Below are 18527 nucleotides of genomic sequence, written 5' to 3'. Positions count from 1 at the left end.
GACATAATATAATTAGCTAGTATTCAATTAAACTTTCGAATTCATCGATCTGTAAGGCCCGTGATTTTCAATACATTTAGTCGGCAAAATGTTTTATTCAAATAAAAACATTTTTTTATTACTTATATTATCGTGTGTACGAATTGCTAGTATTGTAATTAAGACCACAAAACGTATCAAATGTCCCACAAAAACCTGGTGGGCTAAGGGATTTAGGGGTCGAAATTAAATTAGAAGATAACATCTAAATAAAAGTCGCTGCGCTGCTGCCTTTCTTGACCAATAATTTATATACATTATATTAACTTAAATACAGAGGCGAAAAGTATATATGTGCTCTGATTTTGGAATATTCTCAACACAAATAGAAGAATTCACATTTCAATTATTATTACTCAAGTTTAGTTAAAATCCAGACATTTGTCTTGGTCGGCTCGATTTTAGAATTTTTAATGTTCAGAATAGTATAACAACTAAGTTCTTATTTCATAGTTTGAACGCTTCAAATATATTCTTCCTACATTACACAGAATAATATCAATTTTAGTAAAAAAAAAAAAAAAATTCGAGAATGCTAGAAAATCTAAAGGAACGAGAATATTTTGAATTAAAAATAAGGAAAACCTGAAATTTTTTGTATGTAAATTTTTTTTTTTTGGCGTTTTTGATTATTTATATTATTGAATTTCATATTTAATTAGTAATGGATCTTCTGATTTTTTAAAAATTTTAATTATTTTGATCGAGAATACTGATATGAAACCGTGAGTCTAAGTCTAACCAGGAAAAATCAAGAAAAATACATATTCAAACCTCAGGAAAATATCCCCAAAGACAAGGACGTACGGGTGCTTTGAACACACATACATATATACATACACATATATATAATACATATATACATACACACACATACATATATACATACACACACATACATATATACACACACACACAGATATATATATATATTATTAATTTGCACATGTTTTACGATTCGGGTTTGAATCTGTGTAATAGTCAGGGGACTATGCATTTACTTTTGGACAATATTTTGGTTTTTAGAAGGAAAAAAGGGTAAGTTGTTATGGGGAGCTCTCGTTGTTATACATGCGGACTATCGATTGGAAATAAAAACAATTAATTCTTAATATAATTAATACACAAGAATATAAAATCTATATTATCTATCTATGCTATCTTTACTTTTACAATATTTTTAAGTTTGAGATATTTACATTAACTAATTTTCGATGTCATGATTTATTTTAATAATTATATATATATTAATAAAATGTTAAAATTTTAATACAAATTATATGTAACTCAGTAGATAGAGTTTTTGTTTGTTAGTCATTACGTTATGGGTGAGTTCAATTCTTATTAGATCATTTTTTTTATTTATTTATTTTTATTTATTTTTTAATTTATATATCCAAATTACATTATAATTTTTCACTATTTTTTATAATTATATTTTCATTTTCGTTTAATTATAAACCAAATCAATCGTCGGTGCACTTGTTTATATGAAAATTCAACACACAAAAGAAGAAATGCCATTATATTTCCAATAATCACTATTACCGGCCTCGCAACATTGAGAAATCTTAGCTACATATTTGTTGTCTGGATATATTGATGACCATGTGTTGTTGATTGGACGAGTTGTTCTAGAACTTTAAAGTTTTCCAGTTCAGATTCAACTTGCATATTATGTATTTGATTAATTGATCAAGTGATTTTTTATAATCTTTTGTGGAAGTTCTTCATTGGGAATGATTTTTATCATGATTCTGTGGAACATTGTAGGACGTCTGGTTTGATAAGAACCGCAGCCTCCATCTTTGCCTTGCTTCGGCAAATATGGCTGTCTGTGCTAAAATCTCACCAATCTCTCTTCAGACAGAACCTAAAAATCTTCATCTGTTCAATTCCAATAATCTTAGAGGCCAGAATTTCACTCAAAGTATTTGTAAAACCCACCAAGTTCGGCTGAAAATATGCCACCCGCATTCTGTGTTGAACTCCAGCTCCTCCTTTGCCACCGAGCCCAACTCACTATTGACTCAGTTATGCATCGAAAATAAGCTAAATCAAGCTATAAATTTCTTAAACTCAATTGCAGATGAGCCGCAAAATGACATTGAGGAAGAAACTTTTGTTTCTTTAGTAAGACTGTGTGAATTCCAGAGGGCATCTAATGAAGGATTATTTGTTTACTCCTTTTTGTCTAATTTGATGACACGTTTGAGTTTAAAGCTGGGAAATGCGCTCTTGAGCATGTTTGTGAGATTGGGTAATTTGAGTGACGCGTGGTACGTATTCGGGAAGATGGAGGAAAGAGACGTGTTTTCATGGAATATTTTGATTGGTGGGTATGCAAAGAATGGTTTCTTTTACGAGGCAATCGAGTTGTATGGAAGAATGTTGTGGCTTGGTGGGATTTCCGTTAGGCCAGATGTCTATACTTTCCCTTGTGTATTGAGAGCTTGTGGGGGTTTGGGAGATTGGAATTGGTGTAGGGAGATTCATGCTCATGTTTTACGATTCGGGTTTGAATCTGAAGTTGATGTTGTTAATGCTTTGGTCACCATGTATGTCAAATGTTCTGATGTGTGGAGTGCACGGACAGTGTTTGACGGAATGTCTAAGAGGGATGTGATCTCGTGGAATGCCATGATCTCTGGGCATTTCGAGAATGAAGAGTGTCCGGAAGGGTTAAGATTATTCTTTTCAATGAGGGAGTGTTGTTATTGCCCAGATTTGATGACTATGACAAGTGTGATATCGGGTTGTGAGGTTATTGGTGATGAGAGCCTAGCACGAGCGGTTCATGGCTATGTTGCTAAGATGGAATATGGATCCGAGTCTTCAGTCTATGTCTCATTGATTCAGATGTATTCAAGTTTAGGACGATGGGGTGAAGCTGAGGAGGCTTTTGCTAGAATTGAGTGTAAGGATGTGGTATCTTGGACATCGATGATTTCGGGTTATAGCAACAATGGGATGGCTGAAAAAGCTATCGAAACTTATAACATGATGGAGTTAGAGGGTGTGATGCCGGATGAGATCACTATCGCGAGTGTCGTTTCCGCCTGTGCTTCTTTGGGGTTTCTTGATTTTGGCATAAAGCTTCATGAGATTGCTGAACAGGTTGGACTTATAGGGCATGTTATGGTTGCAAATGCTCTTATCGACTTTTATTCCAAGTGTAAATGCATTGACAAGGCTTTGGAAGTATTCCACCAAATTCCTGATAAAAATGTAATTTCGTGGACATCGATTATATTTGGGCTTCGAATCAATAACCGCAACTTCGAAGCCTTGATCTATTTTAGGCAAATGAAACTCGGTTTAACCCCGAATGATGTTACCTTGATCTCTGTACTCTCTGCATGTGCAAGGATAGGAGCATTGATGCGTGGGAAGGAAATCCATGCCCATGTATTGAGAAATGGGTCGGTATTTGATGGTTTTATACCAAATGCTCTTCTCGACATGTACGTTAGGTGTGGTAGGGTGGAGTCAGCACTGAATCAGTTTAAGATCCAGGAACCGGATGTGGCGTCTTGGAATATTTTACTGACTGGTCATTCCAGTAGGGGCCACGGTCATCTTGCCACCGAGCTATTTAACAAAATGATTGAGTCCAAAGTTAGTCCGGATGAGGTAACTTTTACAGCACTGTTATGTGCATGTAGCCGATCCGGAATGGTCACTGAAGGCCTGCAGTATTTTAATGTCATGGAAACTGAGTTTTCAATTGCTCCAAATCTGAAGCATTATGCCTGCGTGGTGGATTTGCTTGGCCGAGCAGGAAAGCTGGAGGATGCTTGCATGCTTATAGAAGAAATGGATATGAAACCAGATGCAGCAATTTGGGGAGCCTTGTTGAATGCATGTAGGATCCATAGACGAGTCGAGCTTGGGGAAGTGGCTGCCAGACACATTTTTGGGATGGATAAGAGGGACGTCGGATATTATATTCTCTTGTGTAACTTGTATTCCGACAGTGGTAAGTGGGATGAAGTCGCAAAATTGAGGAAGATGATGAGAGAGATGGGGCTGACCATTGATCCTGGTTGCAGTTGGATTGAAGTTAAAGGAAAGATCCACGCGTTCCTCAGTGGTGATGGTTCTCACCCTCAAATAACCGAAATAACTGCTCTCTTGAAGGGATTTTACCACAAAATGAAAGTTGCTGGTCTTGGTGATCCAGAAGAAAGTTATGCAAATGAAATTGAAGCTTCGAAAGCTGAGGTTTTCTGTGGTCATAGTGAGAGGTTAGCTGCTGCGTTCGGCCTCATAAACAGTGTCCCTGGAATGCCTATTTGTGTAACAAAGAACTTGTACATGTGCAAGAGCTGTCACGATACGATCAAATTCATGTCCACAATGTGCAGGAGAGAAATTTCGGTACGGGACACCGAACACTTCCATCGTTTTAAAGATGGGAGCTGCTCGTGTGGTGACGAAGGTTATGGGAAATGTTTTGTTAACGAAATAACTTGAACTGGTTTCCAAACGCCGAATCTCGAATCTGCAAGTTGCACGACAACATACTCTCTCTCTCCTTAATCACTGGAGTTTGCTAGCAGATGCATATGTAATTGAGCACAACACATACTCCAAAGAAGCTGGCACTATGTTTCTAGCTTAGAAAAGCTCGTTGAAAGTGAGCTGGTTCGTCTCAGGCTCTGGAAGATCTTCAACTAAAGCCAAGGGATTCGCTTATCAGTTACAGACATTGAAATTCGAGTTATTTTCAACATGTATATTTGTTTGTACAACTAAAGCTAAAGCTGAAGGGTTCGCTTCTTAACTATATGAATTCAGTTGAGACAGGCATTGTTGAATTTAGGAGATCAACTTGTATATTGTTTGTACAATTTTGTCACAAATGTAGTCCACTAGGACTGCCGATGCCTATCGGTATCCAGGAACATTTCAAGAATTTATGATTTATCAAATATGGATGATTTAATTTAATCGCGTTATTGGTTTAAAAAATAAATAAGAGACGTCTGTTCAGATGTTAAAAATTGTTTTCATAGGAAACAGATTCAAGTATCTGTATTGAAACTCAAGACGAGTTTATAATTGTTCAAAACGACGTTTAAAAATAATATTGAATTTTCGTGCTTTTGATTTTTAGTAGGTATAAAAATAATTCATTCTATATTTAACCATAAAGAACTTAAATGGTAAAATACTATATCAATAAATACAAAAATATTGCTTCAGAAAAATAAATATAAAAATATTGTTAAGTAAAATAACGAAATGAATAATATTCATAAACGCACACACATATATACATATAATATAACAAAATAAATATGTATAATAAGTAGAGGAAAAGAAACAGAGGATTGCTAAAAATTAAATTTCATACAAAGGAACTTTCCAACACATCATATTTAAGCAAATTGGAAAACGAAATAGCAGAAGATCAGAAAACTGCACAATCTTTTCATGCATCTGGATACTGAAAATAAAAGTGCATCCCCTAACTACATTTGCAGACACATAGCTTAGAAGTCACTATGACAAAGGCGGCTGTAATGATAGACACCAAATAAGTCCAAACTAACAAAGAATTCACTAGGGGAAAAAACATTAACGACAATTCTATATAGTAAGTTATGGTTTTTGTTCCTATTTTCTAAGACTAACCTTTGTCTTGTACTCCCTGTTCCTCGCTTCTGAGGTTAATTGTTGAGAACTCAAGCCACTAAAAGTCGGGAAGCTTACATTATTACCTGGTAACAGATGAACTACGTTGTTTTTCTTCAATTGTTCCGAATGGCAAGGAATTTCATTCGGGAAAATGGTTGGTACAACAGATCCTGATGGTTTAATGTGATCTTTAGCTTGATTGTAAGGTACCCTGGACTGATTTCCAAAGCGACCTGAAAGTGCAAAAGTTTCCTCAATAGGAAGTTCACCTGTAAGAGTCTTAAATGCGAAATCTAGGCATGGATCAGACCAAGAGCTCCCGAATTCATAGCAGAGTTGTGATTCTTTAGATATCGCACTGTCCTTTGGTTTATGCTTATCATCTGGGATAGACTGGTTTTCTACCAGAGGGTTTTTTACTTTGTTCGATGGCTCGACTTGTTGAAGTGTTTTCTCACCTACAAATTCAAGCGTCGTAGCGATACCACTCCAGGCGAGCTTTTCTGATGATTGTGAGGCCAAACTTAGATCCTCCTTTTTCTTGGATTTTCTTAAGCTCACTAGGGCTTTAGCAGTTTGTTTATGTGTCTCACTCGCTGGAAGGTTTGGGCAATCCTTGTTCCTTGCCTCAGAACTAGATTGTTGAGAACTTACGCCACTACAAGCCAGGAAGTTGAGATTTTTATCTGGCGACAGATCAAGAGCCCCTTTATGTTTCAGTGGTTCTAAATGGGGAGGAATTTCACTTTGAAAGACACCAAGGACATCGGAATCCGACGGTTTGGAGAATTCATTTGATTGATTGTATGGTATGCCGGACAGATCTCTGAAGCAACCCGAAAATGCCAGCGTTTCTTCATAAGGTATTTCCTCTGTAAGAGTCTTGAATGCAAATTCTAGACATGGATCAGGCCAAGAGTTCCCAAATCCAAAGCAAAGTTGCGACTCTTGTGATCTTATATTGTCGTACGCTTGCTTCTCAACCCAAATAGCCTCCTTTTCTATTAGAGGTTTTTCAACATTTTTCAGTGGCTCGATTTCTCGAGGGGTTTCATTGGCTACAATTGGAAGTGTTGTAACCTCTTTTGAGGATGGTACACAGGAAGACAAAGGAATATCAGCTACAGTTTCAAGAGAAGAACTCGGTAATGTCTTAACTTCACTGCTGGGGGATCTCTTAGCAGCAACTCTAAGTGGTCGTTTGCTTGGAATCATGTCGAACTGAATCTCGGGTTTGCACCCTGCAAGCCTTTTTGACACTCGCGATGGCAAGATTAGACCCTTTCTTTTCTTGGATTTTCTTGAGCTCACCGGAGTTTCATCTTCTTGTTTTTCGATTCCACTTTCATCTTCTTGTTTTTCTATTCCACTCAAAGGAAGCTTCTGGTGGGTCTCAGAATCAGTTTTAGCTAATGCTTGATCAGTTGATTTCACGTCTTCAGATGGTTCAATGTCAACTTTCATTTCAGCATCCTTACCTGAATTTTCACGTGATTCATTTTCTTCAGTTGGTTCAGTGCCAATTTTCATTTCTGCATCCTCATTGGAATTTTCACACGATTCATTGTTTTCAAGAGTACGAGCACTGTTATCTTCCTTTAGTTCAGAGATCTTAGAATCTGGTGCTTCCGGACTTTTTGTACTCGAGCTTTCGCCACCTACAACATGTATATCATTTTTCAGAACAGCTAAAGTATGTAATTATTTCATGCCAATCATCAAAACATGTTTCCCTCTTAAAAATAATAGACCTGAACATAAATGTATGTACCTGAATCTGATTCTCCAGGAGCTAAAAGTTGTTCTGTCTCAATGTGTTCGGACAACTTATTATTTTGAGATAATGACTATAAACAGAAAATAGATATTTTTCAGAGAACTAGGATGTAAAAACAGAATAACTTAATACAACGCATGAATCGTCAATCAATCAAGGCCAAACACCAGAAGATAAAATATCTCCCATCAGCATTAGAATGGAATAATGCAAGTATGATTGAAGTCTAATATTTTGATTTTCCTCAAAGCATCATTGCACAGGATACTTGACAACAGGAGGAGGTTGTTCTCGACGTCAAGTTTGAAACTATGCATGCAATAGTGTTGTTAAATTACAAGTTGAACCATAAAATTTACGCTGGATAGTGGGCCACGCAGACAAAAATCACAAAATTTGAAGGTCCCATAGCGACACCTTTGAGCTTTTCCTATGTCCAAGCAACACAATTTCACGCATCTTCAAATAGATTATCATTTCAATTATGTGTTTAAACATCTCATAAATGTTCATGGAATCAAAAAGTACTTTTTCCTCTATTAAATAGACGAGCAAATGCATATACCCATGACCCATGAAAAAATCATTCAAACATTCAAAAGCTTGAAAAAAGATTGCACTTTTCCATGGCCCAGTTCACTTTTCATCATACCAACTATGCATTTTGAATCACACAATGGATTTTGTGCCTAAAATACATTGTTTTCCGTTATTTTTGTCAATTCTTCCAAACTAGATTAATCATCATCAGATTATGCTCTTACAATGCTTTTACATAACCATCATCTCACAATCCAATCCACGGTTAATTTTTATGTGTATACATAATTACAATTTACTGAAGTAAGGCTGTACTTAAGTGCAAATTGTGCAAATAAAATATAATGAGATGATGAATATTAGGTAAGAAATAAAGTAACAAAGCTATCAACTCACTTGGATTTCATTCTTAATCAATTGGAGCTTATCACTCTCCATTTTCTTTGGCCTGGTAGCACAGTTACTGATATCCCCATTTTCCAGATATCGCATAACATCTTTTTTTGAAGATAATATGTAACCACTGTTTGGATCTATGTAGTACTTCAGAAAATAACCAATCACTCATTAATCATACAACATAAGAAAAAAATAGTAACATTATTAAAAGTAAAAAAACAGTAGACCTGATCATTATTAAAAGCAAAATTGAAAAGTACATTATTAAATACCCGATCATTTCTAATCTTGTTCCCAGATTTACTCGTCCTCATTTCTATTATCCATCCTGGAGGTATTCCGTCTGGTAATTCACTCTCACAGGCAACCTAGACATCATTAAAATGTAAGGTGGTGGAAATACTTTGACAGAAACTGTGATTAGTAAATCGAGCTCAACACAGAACAAACCATTTTGAAAGAATGCTTCCCTTTGTTCTTCCATTCAGAGTTGCACCCTGAACTAGCAATAGGCATCCTTTGTGGAGAAATTTCAGACTTCAAAGAGGGCTCATCCTCAACTTCAAGCTGACTTCGTGGAGAAAAATCGGACTTCGAAGAGGGCTCATCTTCAACTTCAAGCTGAAATAAAAGCAAGCAAGATATAATGCATCATATGAAGTTCAAAGAACATGGAACATATAAGTCTCAAAATCCAAATTTCCGTGTTTGGCCAGGAGGACAAAGAAAAATTAAATCTTTTTCACTGCAAAAGTTAGAAAAAAGAGCATACTTTAATTTTTTTGGCAGCAGCGTCACTCTGATTTACATTTCCGAGGTATCGAACAACAGCTGGCCTAGAATAAAATTTGTTTCCAGTTGATGTATTGGTATACACCTGCAAGACAAAATACATTGAGAAATCCAAAGTTATTGAATCTCAAGAATAAGCAGAGAGACGTGATCGTTGTAGCTTAAAGCAGTGAAAAATATAGAGATGCAGGAAAACCCCAAGTACAATACCCAGCCTCACTATAACAAAGCATTAAAGGTGTGCCCAATTTTGTGTGTGCATTTGAAATCCTCTTCATTCACATTCTTGCTGTTCTATAAAAATTGAAGAAAAGAACAAAGTAAAAGCACCATCACGGCATTTGAACAACAACAATGCACTCTACACACTTTCGACGACATGATAGGCATTTATAAAAGATGACATGCAACACACCTTCATGGAAATAAATTATATTAATGGTAATGGAAAATTTTAAAAAAAAATTGAATGCATTATGTGAAGCCTAAAAACTTAATTCAATGAGACTCTGACTGTGTTACTAGTTATCGTAAAGCAAAATTTTAACTCATAATGTAAAAAGATTGGCACTCATTACAGCCAAATACTTAGATCCCAAACGACAAATAAATACATCAACCGAAGTTAAACCACCAGTGACAGACAAAAATTAAAAAAGAAACGACAAGAATTTTAAAACATAGATTGGCAACACATGCAAACACTTGTAACTCGAGGATTTTAACATGGCCACACTGTTACTGATTCTCAAGCGAATCCACCAAATGATTAAATAAACCATATATCCACATGCTTGTTAATAATCACATGTAGCCAAATGCGGCAACTTTGTACAAGCTTTTACCATTCTAGTTCGAGTCCAGAAAGTTCAACAACTCAAGCAGTATGAAAGCTATCAAGAATCAGTCAGACCTTGAATTTGTGTTAGTTGAAAGTCAAGAGTAAGTTTTTTATTGAAGATATATTACATACTTTCCAAGTCAACAATGAGGCGTAAATTACCGTTACTTTTCTTCTTTTCGAGGTCCAATCTTTATCAGATCCTCAGCACAATCAAAATTAGAAATGTAAATAATAGCAAACAATGCGCCCTAACACGTGCCAATATCTTGTTTAGTTCAAGGTTCTCTAACGGTAACATATAATGAAATTCACCATGAATTCAGTGAAATCGAATTTAAGAACCATCACTCACATTAATTACAAGTAAGCTATATCATAGCGTCAGCCGAAATCCCTACACCCCACCTAGCCAATTACAACGATTCTCTACCTAGTTATGACACGAAGCTGCTAAACGACAAAGAATTAATTTAACCAAAATTAAACCAACAATCTCCACTCAGCCCAGCCCAAACACCAGAAATTCAAAACGACAAGAAGACTAGTGTTGAAACATAGATCAACTACACGTGCAAACAAGATAACTCAAACCTTTTTATCACCTTTACCCGCTAACGGCTAACCGATTCTTGAGCCAATCCACTTAAAGATTGAATAAACACCATAGCCATTTGTTTGTCACATATCTGTATGTATCTAAATGCAGCAAATATACACGAGGGTTTTTATCTTTCTGTACCAAATCCAGCAACTCTACCAATTCAAGTAATACAAGAGCACCTCAATAATAACCGAATTATACCAAATCAACTGATTTCCACTGTTTCCAATTTTCAATGCACCGGTTATAACTACAAGTAATTCACGGAGCAAAGATCAAACTTTTAAACTCCTAAGTTTGCCACCGAATAATCACACAAACTCAGACCCACGAAAACGGCAATTAATTGAATTCAAACGTTAACAATTTAAAAAAAAACACACATACTCACAAACACAACATTTTTACCTTGATTTTCCTCCCATCCTTGACTTTAATGTTCTCAGTAAAGCCAAGAGGAGGCCATTCCGGCGACGTCCCGGCAACCATTTTGACAGAATTAGAAGATTTGTGGCCAGCTACGGTGTGAACGCTGTACCATAAATACTTGCGGATTTGGGTCAAGGATTTGCCGCATAGGAAATGAAGATTTGGTGAATTAATATAGAAAAAAGAGGTAGGCCTGGTGAATTGGACAAGAGCGTTCTTGGTTACACGTGTTGACAAATATGCTTGCAATGGCTGGAAACTGAAAATACTGTGACCGTGAGAGATTTTCTGTAAATTGGGAAACTGTATTGCTGCTGGCTAACATCACATCTCACTCATTCATTCATTTAATTTACGATACCATATTTTTTAAAAATCAAAACTTTACCATAATTTATTAAACTTTTTGTCACAAGTTATAATCTTTCGGTTTAATATCAATTATCGTTTGAAATAATTATAGTTTTTTAGTTTTGAGTTTCTGCCAAGATAAAGTTTTTGTAGACCATATTCTTTGATATAAATTTCCCATTATATATATTTTATAATATCTCCAAAAATAAAGAGACTTTTCAACAGCATGATGCCAAAGTTCGGACACACTGTTAATTAATGATTATGATTATTATTAATATTGATTGCTTTTTGCACAATATTAATAATTATCAAAGGGACTGAATTGTAACCAAGGTAGAACTGAAGGACTAAAAAAGGAAATGCCTTTGCGTATCATAACAAACGACGCCGTAAAGGTTTAAACTTTCTCTATATAACATGAGATGGACTCCTGTCCAGAATCGCTATCTTTATTATCTTCCCGGACTTCTTCTAATCAATACCCTATCTGTTGTGAATTTTCTGATCTCGGAACCAAATTCAGGATTTTTGGAGAGAGGGTGGAGCAGTAAAGTTCCATCCCTATTCTTTCTTGACGTATGCTCTTTTCTCCCTTTTGGAATTTGACCTTTTTCGTTTGAAATTTGTTTGAGAAATAATGGAATATGTTGTATTTGTGATGAGATTTTTGGATTTGAGAAACAGGTGATGGACTTGTTTCAATATTTCTTGAAAATTGGAAAAAGATGTTGATGGAATCGCAAGATGGTTAATAGGGTTATCTGTGGAATGATAGTTCAGTCTTTTGTTTGCGAGGTCGTCGGCTGCAATTTGGAGTGCTTACATACTGTTTGATGCTTTGGTTGTGTGAGATTTTTTGTGGGTTCTTAGCAAGTTTCAGTTTCCTCGCCTTGAAGTCCACTTAAGAATTCATTTTTAGGAATATTACATTATTCACCTCTTGTTTATAGTGATTTTATGCTTCATCTTGGAGTTATAGATGTTTTACATCAAAATTTAGTTGTTTTGACTTATTGTTTAGTAAAGGAAATTATGAAACTAATGAGGTGATTGGTGCAGAATTTGTTGATCATGAATAACTGATGAATCTTGGGAACAATTATGATTATTAATTAGTGGGCAAGTGTGAAAGAATTGAATATCCAGCAAACATAAAGAGAAAATTAAATCTGATAAAGTTGCCTATGAAGATGAATCAGAATAGTAGGCATATTAGTTTAAGTACTTATGGAATGCTTTGGTGGTGGTTTTTAAGATATGGATTCAGGTATCGAATTGTTTATTCAACTTTGGATTAGTTATGTGATTGATGGTATACTTAACGAGTCTGAGATGTAATTCTTAATGAACATGCAGCTGTTATTCTCTCAAACCTGGGTTTACTGTTATTTTTTTTAAAAAAAATCATGATTTTGTATGCGTTTGATTTTATATGGATCATGATAGTCAATTAATAAGTTTCAAGGTTTTGATTAGCTGGTTTGGTTGTTGGTCTTTAAATATGGTATTTTTAGAAATCTATTAAATTGATTTTGTCTAAATTAGTTGATTTGGTTGTCTAAGATAACTTTAATTTCTTTTTGGCTTCAAGTTTCATCTTAAAAATAGAAAATATGATTTTCAGCAAGAGATGATTAAGCTTTTATGAAGTTTTGGTTGGGTCTATTTTGAATAGATTAGTGCAAAATTTAATTCAGGAATTCGGTTTTAATTTTTTTAAAAATCGGATAAATCAGATCAAATATTTTAACAAACGGTAAACCGATTTAACAGTTTTTTTAAAGTAAAATTATGTTTATATAAATTTTAAGACACATGGGCTTGCAAAATTCATCCCTAAACACCCACAACCATCCTACCCTAAATTGCAAAATTGACTTCAGCGCTCCTCACTTCATCGTTCATTGCTCGTCGTTCTGGAAAGTCGATTTCTCTGCTGGTAAGGTCCGATTAACATTACTTGAAAATAGTGACTGTCCCCCCCACCCCACCCCACCCCACCCCACCAATTATAATTTGTTTGGATAATTTAGAAGAAATAAAAATAATTTTAACTTTGAAATTGATATTGACGGAAAACCCATAGGTAATTTGGCATCATTATTTTTGTGTTTACTGTCTTGCATATATATTGAATTACAAAGTTATCTTACCTCTGTTCCAATGAAATCCCAAGTGATCTAAAACAGATAGATGACCCAGGTCATATATATATGTTTATAATCTGTAATCTTTTTTCAATTTTTATTGATTCATGATCTTATTCGTAAGAATGCACAGTACCATCGATAGAACCATGTTTAAAAACTCAGTATGCCGTATAAACATATATTCCAAACGTTAGACAATGTTAGAAAACAGAGGAAGTCATATATCAAAATCTTTTTAAACAAGTTTTAAATGCCTAAAGTTTCTGGTTTGGGGTTTGAGCGTGAAGTTCAACGAATATGCTTATGTATGGTGTTGCCTTGGTGGATGTTTTTAGACCAATTTTGGTTTAGAACTATGGCTTTAATTAATTATAAGAAAGGAAAAAGGAATCATCTTCTTTCTAACTTCGATTTGATAAGTTTTTCTCTTATAAATATTTTTTTTAAAGGGACTGAATTTAACCGATTTTAAATCAGTTCGGTTTTGTAAAAATTTCGGTTGGTTTGGTTATACGAAAGAAAATTTGTTCGGTTCGGTTGTTCGATTGAATGCTCACCCCTAGTTGTACTATTTATTATTTTATTACTTTATTTGAATGCAAACCCTGACAAATGTTTTTCTCATAAACAAGTCATTATTCTTTTATTTTCTTAGGCTTGAATTGATGGTGTTGGTTATTTAGAATTTCAAAGAGTATTTTTTTTCAAAAATGAATAGACTAGGATGGGCTCATTTAAGAAGACCACGATCACTTTTCTAACAACTAATCCAAGTCCCACACCATAGAATTCGACAATATTGTGGTTGAGGTTTTGGGTTTTGTGGTCAGATACGGTTCCCATTGTTAGTTACCAAATTTGAAGGTTCCCATTGTTGGTTACCATTTTTCAAATTTGGCCATCGTTTTCATGTGATATATGTTGTTTCTTTCTCGCCGCAGCTCTTCTGGATGCTGATTATTAACTGTTGTCTATAGATGGCTACATCACTTGAAGAAAGTTTGAATAGATTTAAGAAACAACAAGAGAAATGCCAGTCATCCCTTGTCAACATTGCAGCTAAAGCAGGATCATCTAAAACAACTTCATCGAAAGTCATACCCTCGGGTTCATCATCTTCAGTGAATACCAAATCTCCTGCACTTCCAGTTAAATTCTCAAATGACACAGAACGCCTTCAACATATAAACAGCATAAGGAAAGCTCCTGTGGGGGCTCAAATAAAACGAGTTATTGATTTGCTCTTTGAGGTACTGGTACCTCTTGTCCGCTGGGTTTTATTTTTTTCAGACAGAAGTCCATACTAGCTCTGTGTATCCATGTATATGTTCTTTTCATCAAAATTGTTGTCCAGTCTTTCTATTTTGTTCTAGTTCCTTTTTAATGACTCGATGTTGTTGGCAGTCATTCTGTTTTTGGTATAACAAATAGAAAGGTTTGACGTGTTGTGAAATAACTATCTACCTAGCATACTTGTATTGATTGACAGAATAAGAGCTGATTTTTTTTTATTTTTCTTGACGTCCAAAGATGAGGCTCTTTTCATTTAATCCCTTTTATGTTTCTACTTGTATGGGTCGAATTCTTTACTAAATTTAGTGATTATATGTTTTTCCAGCTGTATCTTTTATGAATGCTAGCCTTATCTATGTTACCGGTTTTGTGCGGTACTCAAGGCACCTTTACACCAATCTGCACTGCTTTTGCCAACATTTGTCTTTTTTACCTTGTGGTTGAGAATTATCCTTAATGCATTTTTTACTCAATGCAGTTCCAGTAATTATTAGCTGAGCCTTGCCTGATTTATTAATTTATTTGTCTCAAGACTAGGCAAGCCTTCACACCTGAACAAATAAATGAAGCGTGCTACGTTGATTTGAATGCAAACAAGGCTGTCTTTGACAGTTTGAGGAACAATCCGAAAGTGAGCTATGATGGGAAGCGATTCTCCTACAAGGTAGCTTCACTCTTTGCATGGCTCACCAGTCAAGCTCGTTGGACATTAGTTCATTATTTCTGGTCAATCAGATTTGTAGACTAATTACTTTTTGAAATATTTGTTTGCAGTCGAAGCATGCTTTGAAAGATAAGAGTCAACTTCTTGTCTTAGTTCGGAAATTTCCAGAGGGTATTGCAGTTATTGATCTCAAGGATGCATACCCAACAGTCGTGGAGGACTTACAGGTGACTCGGCCATCTTCATTATCTGTCAAATTTCAATGTTTTTTTATTGGCTTGTTTCCCCATCACTATAACCTGTGAGTATGAGAATGATCCACTGATTAAATATTAATATTCTTATTTAGGCCTTGAAAGCTTCAGGCCAAATATGGCTGCTATCGAACTTCGACTCACAAGAGGACATAGCCTATCCGAATGATCCAAGAGCAATTATTAAAGTAGACGACGAATTGAAACAATTGTTTCGTGGAATTGAACTTCCACGTGATATGATCGACATTGAAAAGGATCTTCAGAAGAATGGGATGAAACCTGCAACAAACACTGCTAAGCGTAGAGCCATGGCACAGGTGCATGGTATTGCTCCCAAACCTAAGACAAAGAAGAAAAAACACGAAATCAGCAAGAGGACAAAACTCACCAATTCTCATCTTCCTGAACTCTTCAAAAAGCTCAATGTCCCCGGCTCTTGATACCAGATTCAACTTTAGGATTTATACTGTGTGCATGTTAATGTGTGGGGACGTTCTAATTGTTGTTTTTTTTATTGTTTTCTCATGGATCATCCATCAAAATACTTGATTTTTCTAATCCATTTTCGAGTTTACGTGTAACTATTATATGTGGATAAGCGCAAGACGTTAGCTGAACGAACTTTTGGCCAAAAGACTCTGCGCTGAATATAATGAAAATGTGTCCCGGAATTGCGGTATCAACAAATTTTTTTAAAATTTTTTTTTACTTTGTTTTGGTGGGCAATGATTTTATGAGTACATTTCTAAGGGAAACCGATCGCCTCAGTAGTTTGTAATTTGTTTTATAACTGACTTAGATTCATCGTCTTACTTGTATTTTGTGTTACATTGATTTAATAGGAAGCGACTTTTGATGTTAAATGACGGAATACGTTATTGCCAGTAGTTCATAGATGAATTAAGACAAAATCCTTGGACATATCTGGCTTGTGATAATCACTTAAATTGGAATATATATTAAATTTTTAATGGTTTATTGTGCACGAGACAAATTTTTTCAAGGTCGAATGTTTTGTAGTGCGTTTAATTTTTAAAAATTTATACAAACAAGACTTTTCATTTTTTTTTATTTGAGGAGATATATTCATTCCATACTTTTAAAGACTTTTATGAAATTTTAAAATCCAAAAGTATTTAATTTAGATTTTTATGTACTCTATATGTGTTTAGTGGTATTCAACATAGATTTTGGTAGATTTTTAAAAATCATGTGTTATTCAAACTTGATTTTTTGAAATTTTCCAAAAGTTAAGAGGTATTCAAAAAATCCGTAGATTTTCAATAAAAATTCTTATTTTATTATTTATGTACAAACGTTGAAGTGTTATGTACAATTAAAAAAAATCTAAAATTTTCTTCCAACATGGACCAATCATACCAAAGATATCCTATGAATTTTCCTTACGAATTTGGGAGTAATTCGTAATGACCAATAAATTTTCATCCAAAATTGGACCAATCATACCAAAGATTTTTTATGGACTCTCTTTACACATAAACATTGGCAGTAAAATTAAACAATTTTTAATAAAACAATACAATTAGCAATGAAAATTCGAATAAAAAAATATAATTATATTATTAAATTTATAAATAGATTTATAGTTTTAAACAAATTTATTTTTAATGTTTTTAATTATCATAAATATAAATAATTGATAAAAGATTTGATTGAGCAACAACATAATCGAAATATAAACACAAAGAAAACACAAAACTGAGAATATATATTTTTGCATAAGTAGTCATCTAATTTCTGCAGTAGTTGAATGAATACACATGCCATTTTCTCGAGCCATAAGACCGTTTTCATACGTGGAAGGTACTTTGGTCAAGGTTAGGAACCGTATAAGCATCCGGACCAGACCGATTGTTTGGGGAAAAAACATTTTCTTGAACATGTGAACAAAGCAAAGCATTGATTTCAACCATTCTTGAAACTTATCACTGGTCATTACAAGATTCGATTCGCAAAATAGGACATTGCAATCAAGGCATAATCCTAACAAAATATACGACAAGAAGTTGAAGAACAGCCAAGATCTAAAAAAAGCCCTTAAACGGACAATGTATTGATTAGATTCAAGAAAATAAAACTGACAATTTCAAAGTGACGACCGAACCGAAACCTAACCCTATCCCATCAGTTAATCTTCTGAATAATGTCAGAAATGACATCCCCTATGTCCAGTTCCTTCATTGGCTTAAAGGGCCTCTTCAATTCCAACAAACTCACAAAAATCTCTCCACCTACCTCACGTATTTCGAAGCAGCCTCTCCTGGGCTTCTCAGGATTGACCAAAACTCTGACTCCCGCAACCTCTTTCTCCAACCCACTCTTCACCTGGAGAGCCCTGGTTTTGAATGAGTTGCATTGTTTGCAGTGCTCGATGATGATAGTCTTGGAAGTACCAGTAACCTTCGACTCAGCCTCCAGTGATTGTGGTGGTGTTGTTTCAGATTTTTGTTCAGCCACATCGTCAGGGGTGGTTTTGGATTTCTTTTTATTGGGTGGTTCTGGGTCAGCGGCAGCTTTGGCGGGAGCGGCATTGTCTCGGCGGTTGGAGCTCCGTGTTACTCTCCTCGTACCGGCGGCGGACGTGTTGGCTTCACCGTTTTCATTTTTTTGTTTCCTTTTCGGTGCCATACTGCAAAATGAAACTTGAAATACGGACAGTCAATTTTCTTGTCGATCTAATTTAATGGGTGGACAGGTGGTGACATTTGCAGTGGCAGGCAG

At 35.1% G+C, this 18527-nt stretch overlaps 3 protein-coding genes and 1 long non-coding RNA gene across 9 annotated transcripts; 2 read left to right on the top strand and 2 right to left on the bottom strand.

The window, feature by feature from the left end:
* The first annotated feature begins 1647 nt into the window (after window positions 1-1647).
* On the top strand, window positions 1648-4863 carry LOC140970184 (pentatricopeptide repeat-containing protein At1g15510, chloroplastic). Its single transcript, XM_073431820.1, has one exon. It carries the CDS (start codon window positions 1867-1869, stop codon window positions 4513-4515), a length of 2649 nt encoding a protein of 882 aa, XP_073287921.1. The 5' UTR covers window positions 1648-1866; the 3' UTR covers window positions 4516-4863.
* A 595-nt stretch (window positions 4864-5458) lies between these two features.
* Window positions 5459-11436, bottom strand: LOC140970178 (uncharacterized). Of its 5 annotated transcripts, XM_073431813.1 has the most exons (8): window positions 11044-11436; window positions 9171-9275; window positions 8849-9019; window positions 8671-8766; window positions 8396-8542; window positions 7454-7529; window positions 5993-7340; window positions 5657-5915 (listed from the first exon to the last, which is right to left on the bottom strand). In XM_073431813.1, the coding sequence occupies exons 1-8, from the start codon at window positions 11122-11124 to the stop codon at window positions 5873-5875; spliced, it is 2067 nt and encodes a 688-aa protein (XP_073287914.1). In that variant the 5' UTR covers window positions 11125-11436; the 3' UTR covers window positions 5657-5872. The 5 variants fall into 5 exon arrangements, with proteins under 5 accessions (XP_073287913.1, XP_073287911.1, XP_073287912.1 ...); XM_073431812.1 differs by having other exon boundaries at window positions 5459-7340; window positions 8849-8965; window positions 11044-11435; XM_073431810.1 differs by having other exon boundaries at window positions 5459-7340; window positions 11044-11434.
* Window positions 11437-11815: 379 nt separating this feature from the next.
* Window positions 11816-16366, top strand: LOC140970192 (uncharacterized). 2 transcript variants are annotated; one of them, XM_073431829.1, is made up of 5 exons: window positions 11816-11997; window positions 14549-14821; window positions 15397-15528; window positions 15639-15755; window positions 15878-16366. In XM_073431829.1, exons 1-5 carry the CDS (start codon window positions 11839-11841, stop codon window positions 16223-16225), a joined length of 1029 nt encoding a protein of 342 aa, XP_073287930.1. In that variant the 5' UTR covers window positions 11816-11838; the 3' UTR covers window positions 16226-16366. The 2 variants fall into 2 exon arrangements, with proteins under 2 accessions (XP_073287930.1, XP_073287931.1); XM_073431830.1 differs by having other exon boundaries at window positions 11846-11997; window positions 14513-14821.
* On the bottom strand, window positions 13127-14506 carry LOC140970193 (uncharacterized). The gene is made up of 2 exons (XR_012174084.1): window positions 13428-14506; window positions 13127-13309 (listed from the first exon to the last, which is right to left on the bottom strand). It is a non-coding gene; the product is annotated as an uncharacterized lncRNA (long non-coding RNA).
* Window positions 16367-18527: the final 2161 nt, after the last annotated feature.

This window comes from Primulina huaijiensis, unplaced genomic scaffold, assembly GCF_012295235.1.
Source record: "Primulina huaijiensis isolate GDHJ02 unplaced genomic scaffold, ASM1229523v2 scaffold43369, whole genome shotgun sequence".
Lineage (NCBI taxonomy): Eukaryota > Viridiplantae > Streptophyta > Magnoliopsida > Lamiales > Gesneriaceae > Primulina > Primulina huaijiensis.
This window is presented reverse-complemented; position numbering and strand designations above follow the sequence as displayed.

Bases quoted from the DNA above. Each gene is read 5' to 3' on its own strand.
- LOC140970184 (XM_073431820.1), top strand. From the start codon at position 1,867: ATGGCTGTCTGTGCTAAAATCTCACCAATCTCTCTTCAGACAGAACCT.
- LOC140970178 (XM_073431810.1), bottom strand. From the start codon at position 11,124: ATGGTTGCCGGGACGTCGCCGGAATGGCCTCCTCTTGGCTTTACTGAG. The intron at 8,767-8,848 runs GTTTGTTCTGTG...AATGATGTCTAG, and splicing joins GGAAGCATTCTTTCAAAATG to GTTGCCTGTGAGAGTGAATT. The intron at 7,530-8,395 runs GTGAGTTGATAG...TTCTGTTTATAG, and splicing joins TGATTAAGAATGAAATCCAA to TCATTATCTCAAAATAATAA.
- LOC140970192 (XM_073431829.1), top strand. From the start codon at position 11,839: ATGAGATGGACTCCTGTCCAGAATCGCTATCTTTATTATCTTCCCGGA. The intron at 11,998-14,548 runs GTATGCTCTTTT...TGTTGTCTATAG, and splicing joins CATCCCTATTCTTTCTTGAC to ATGGCTACATCACTTGAAGA. The intron at 15,756-15,877 runs GTGACTCGGCCA...ATTCTTATTTAG, and splicing joins CAGTCGTGGAGGACTTACAG to GCCTTGAAAGCTTCAGGCCA.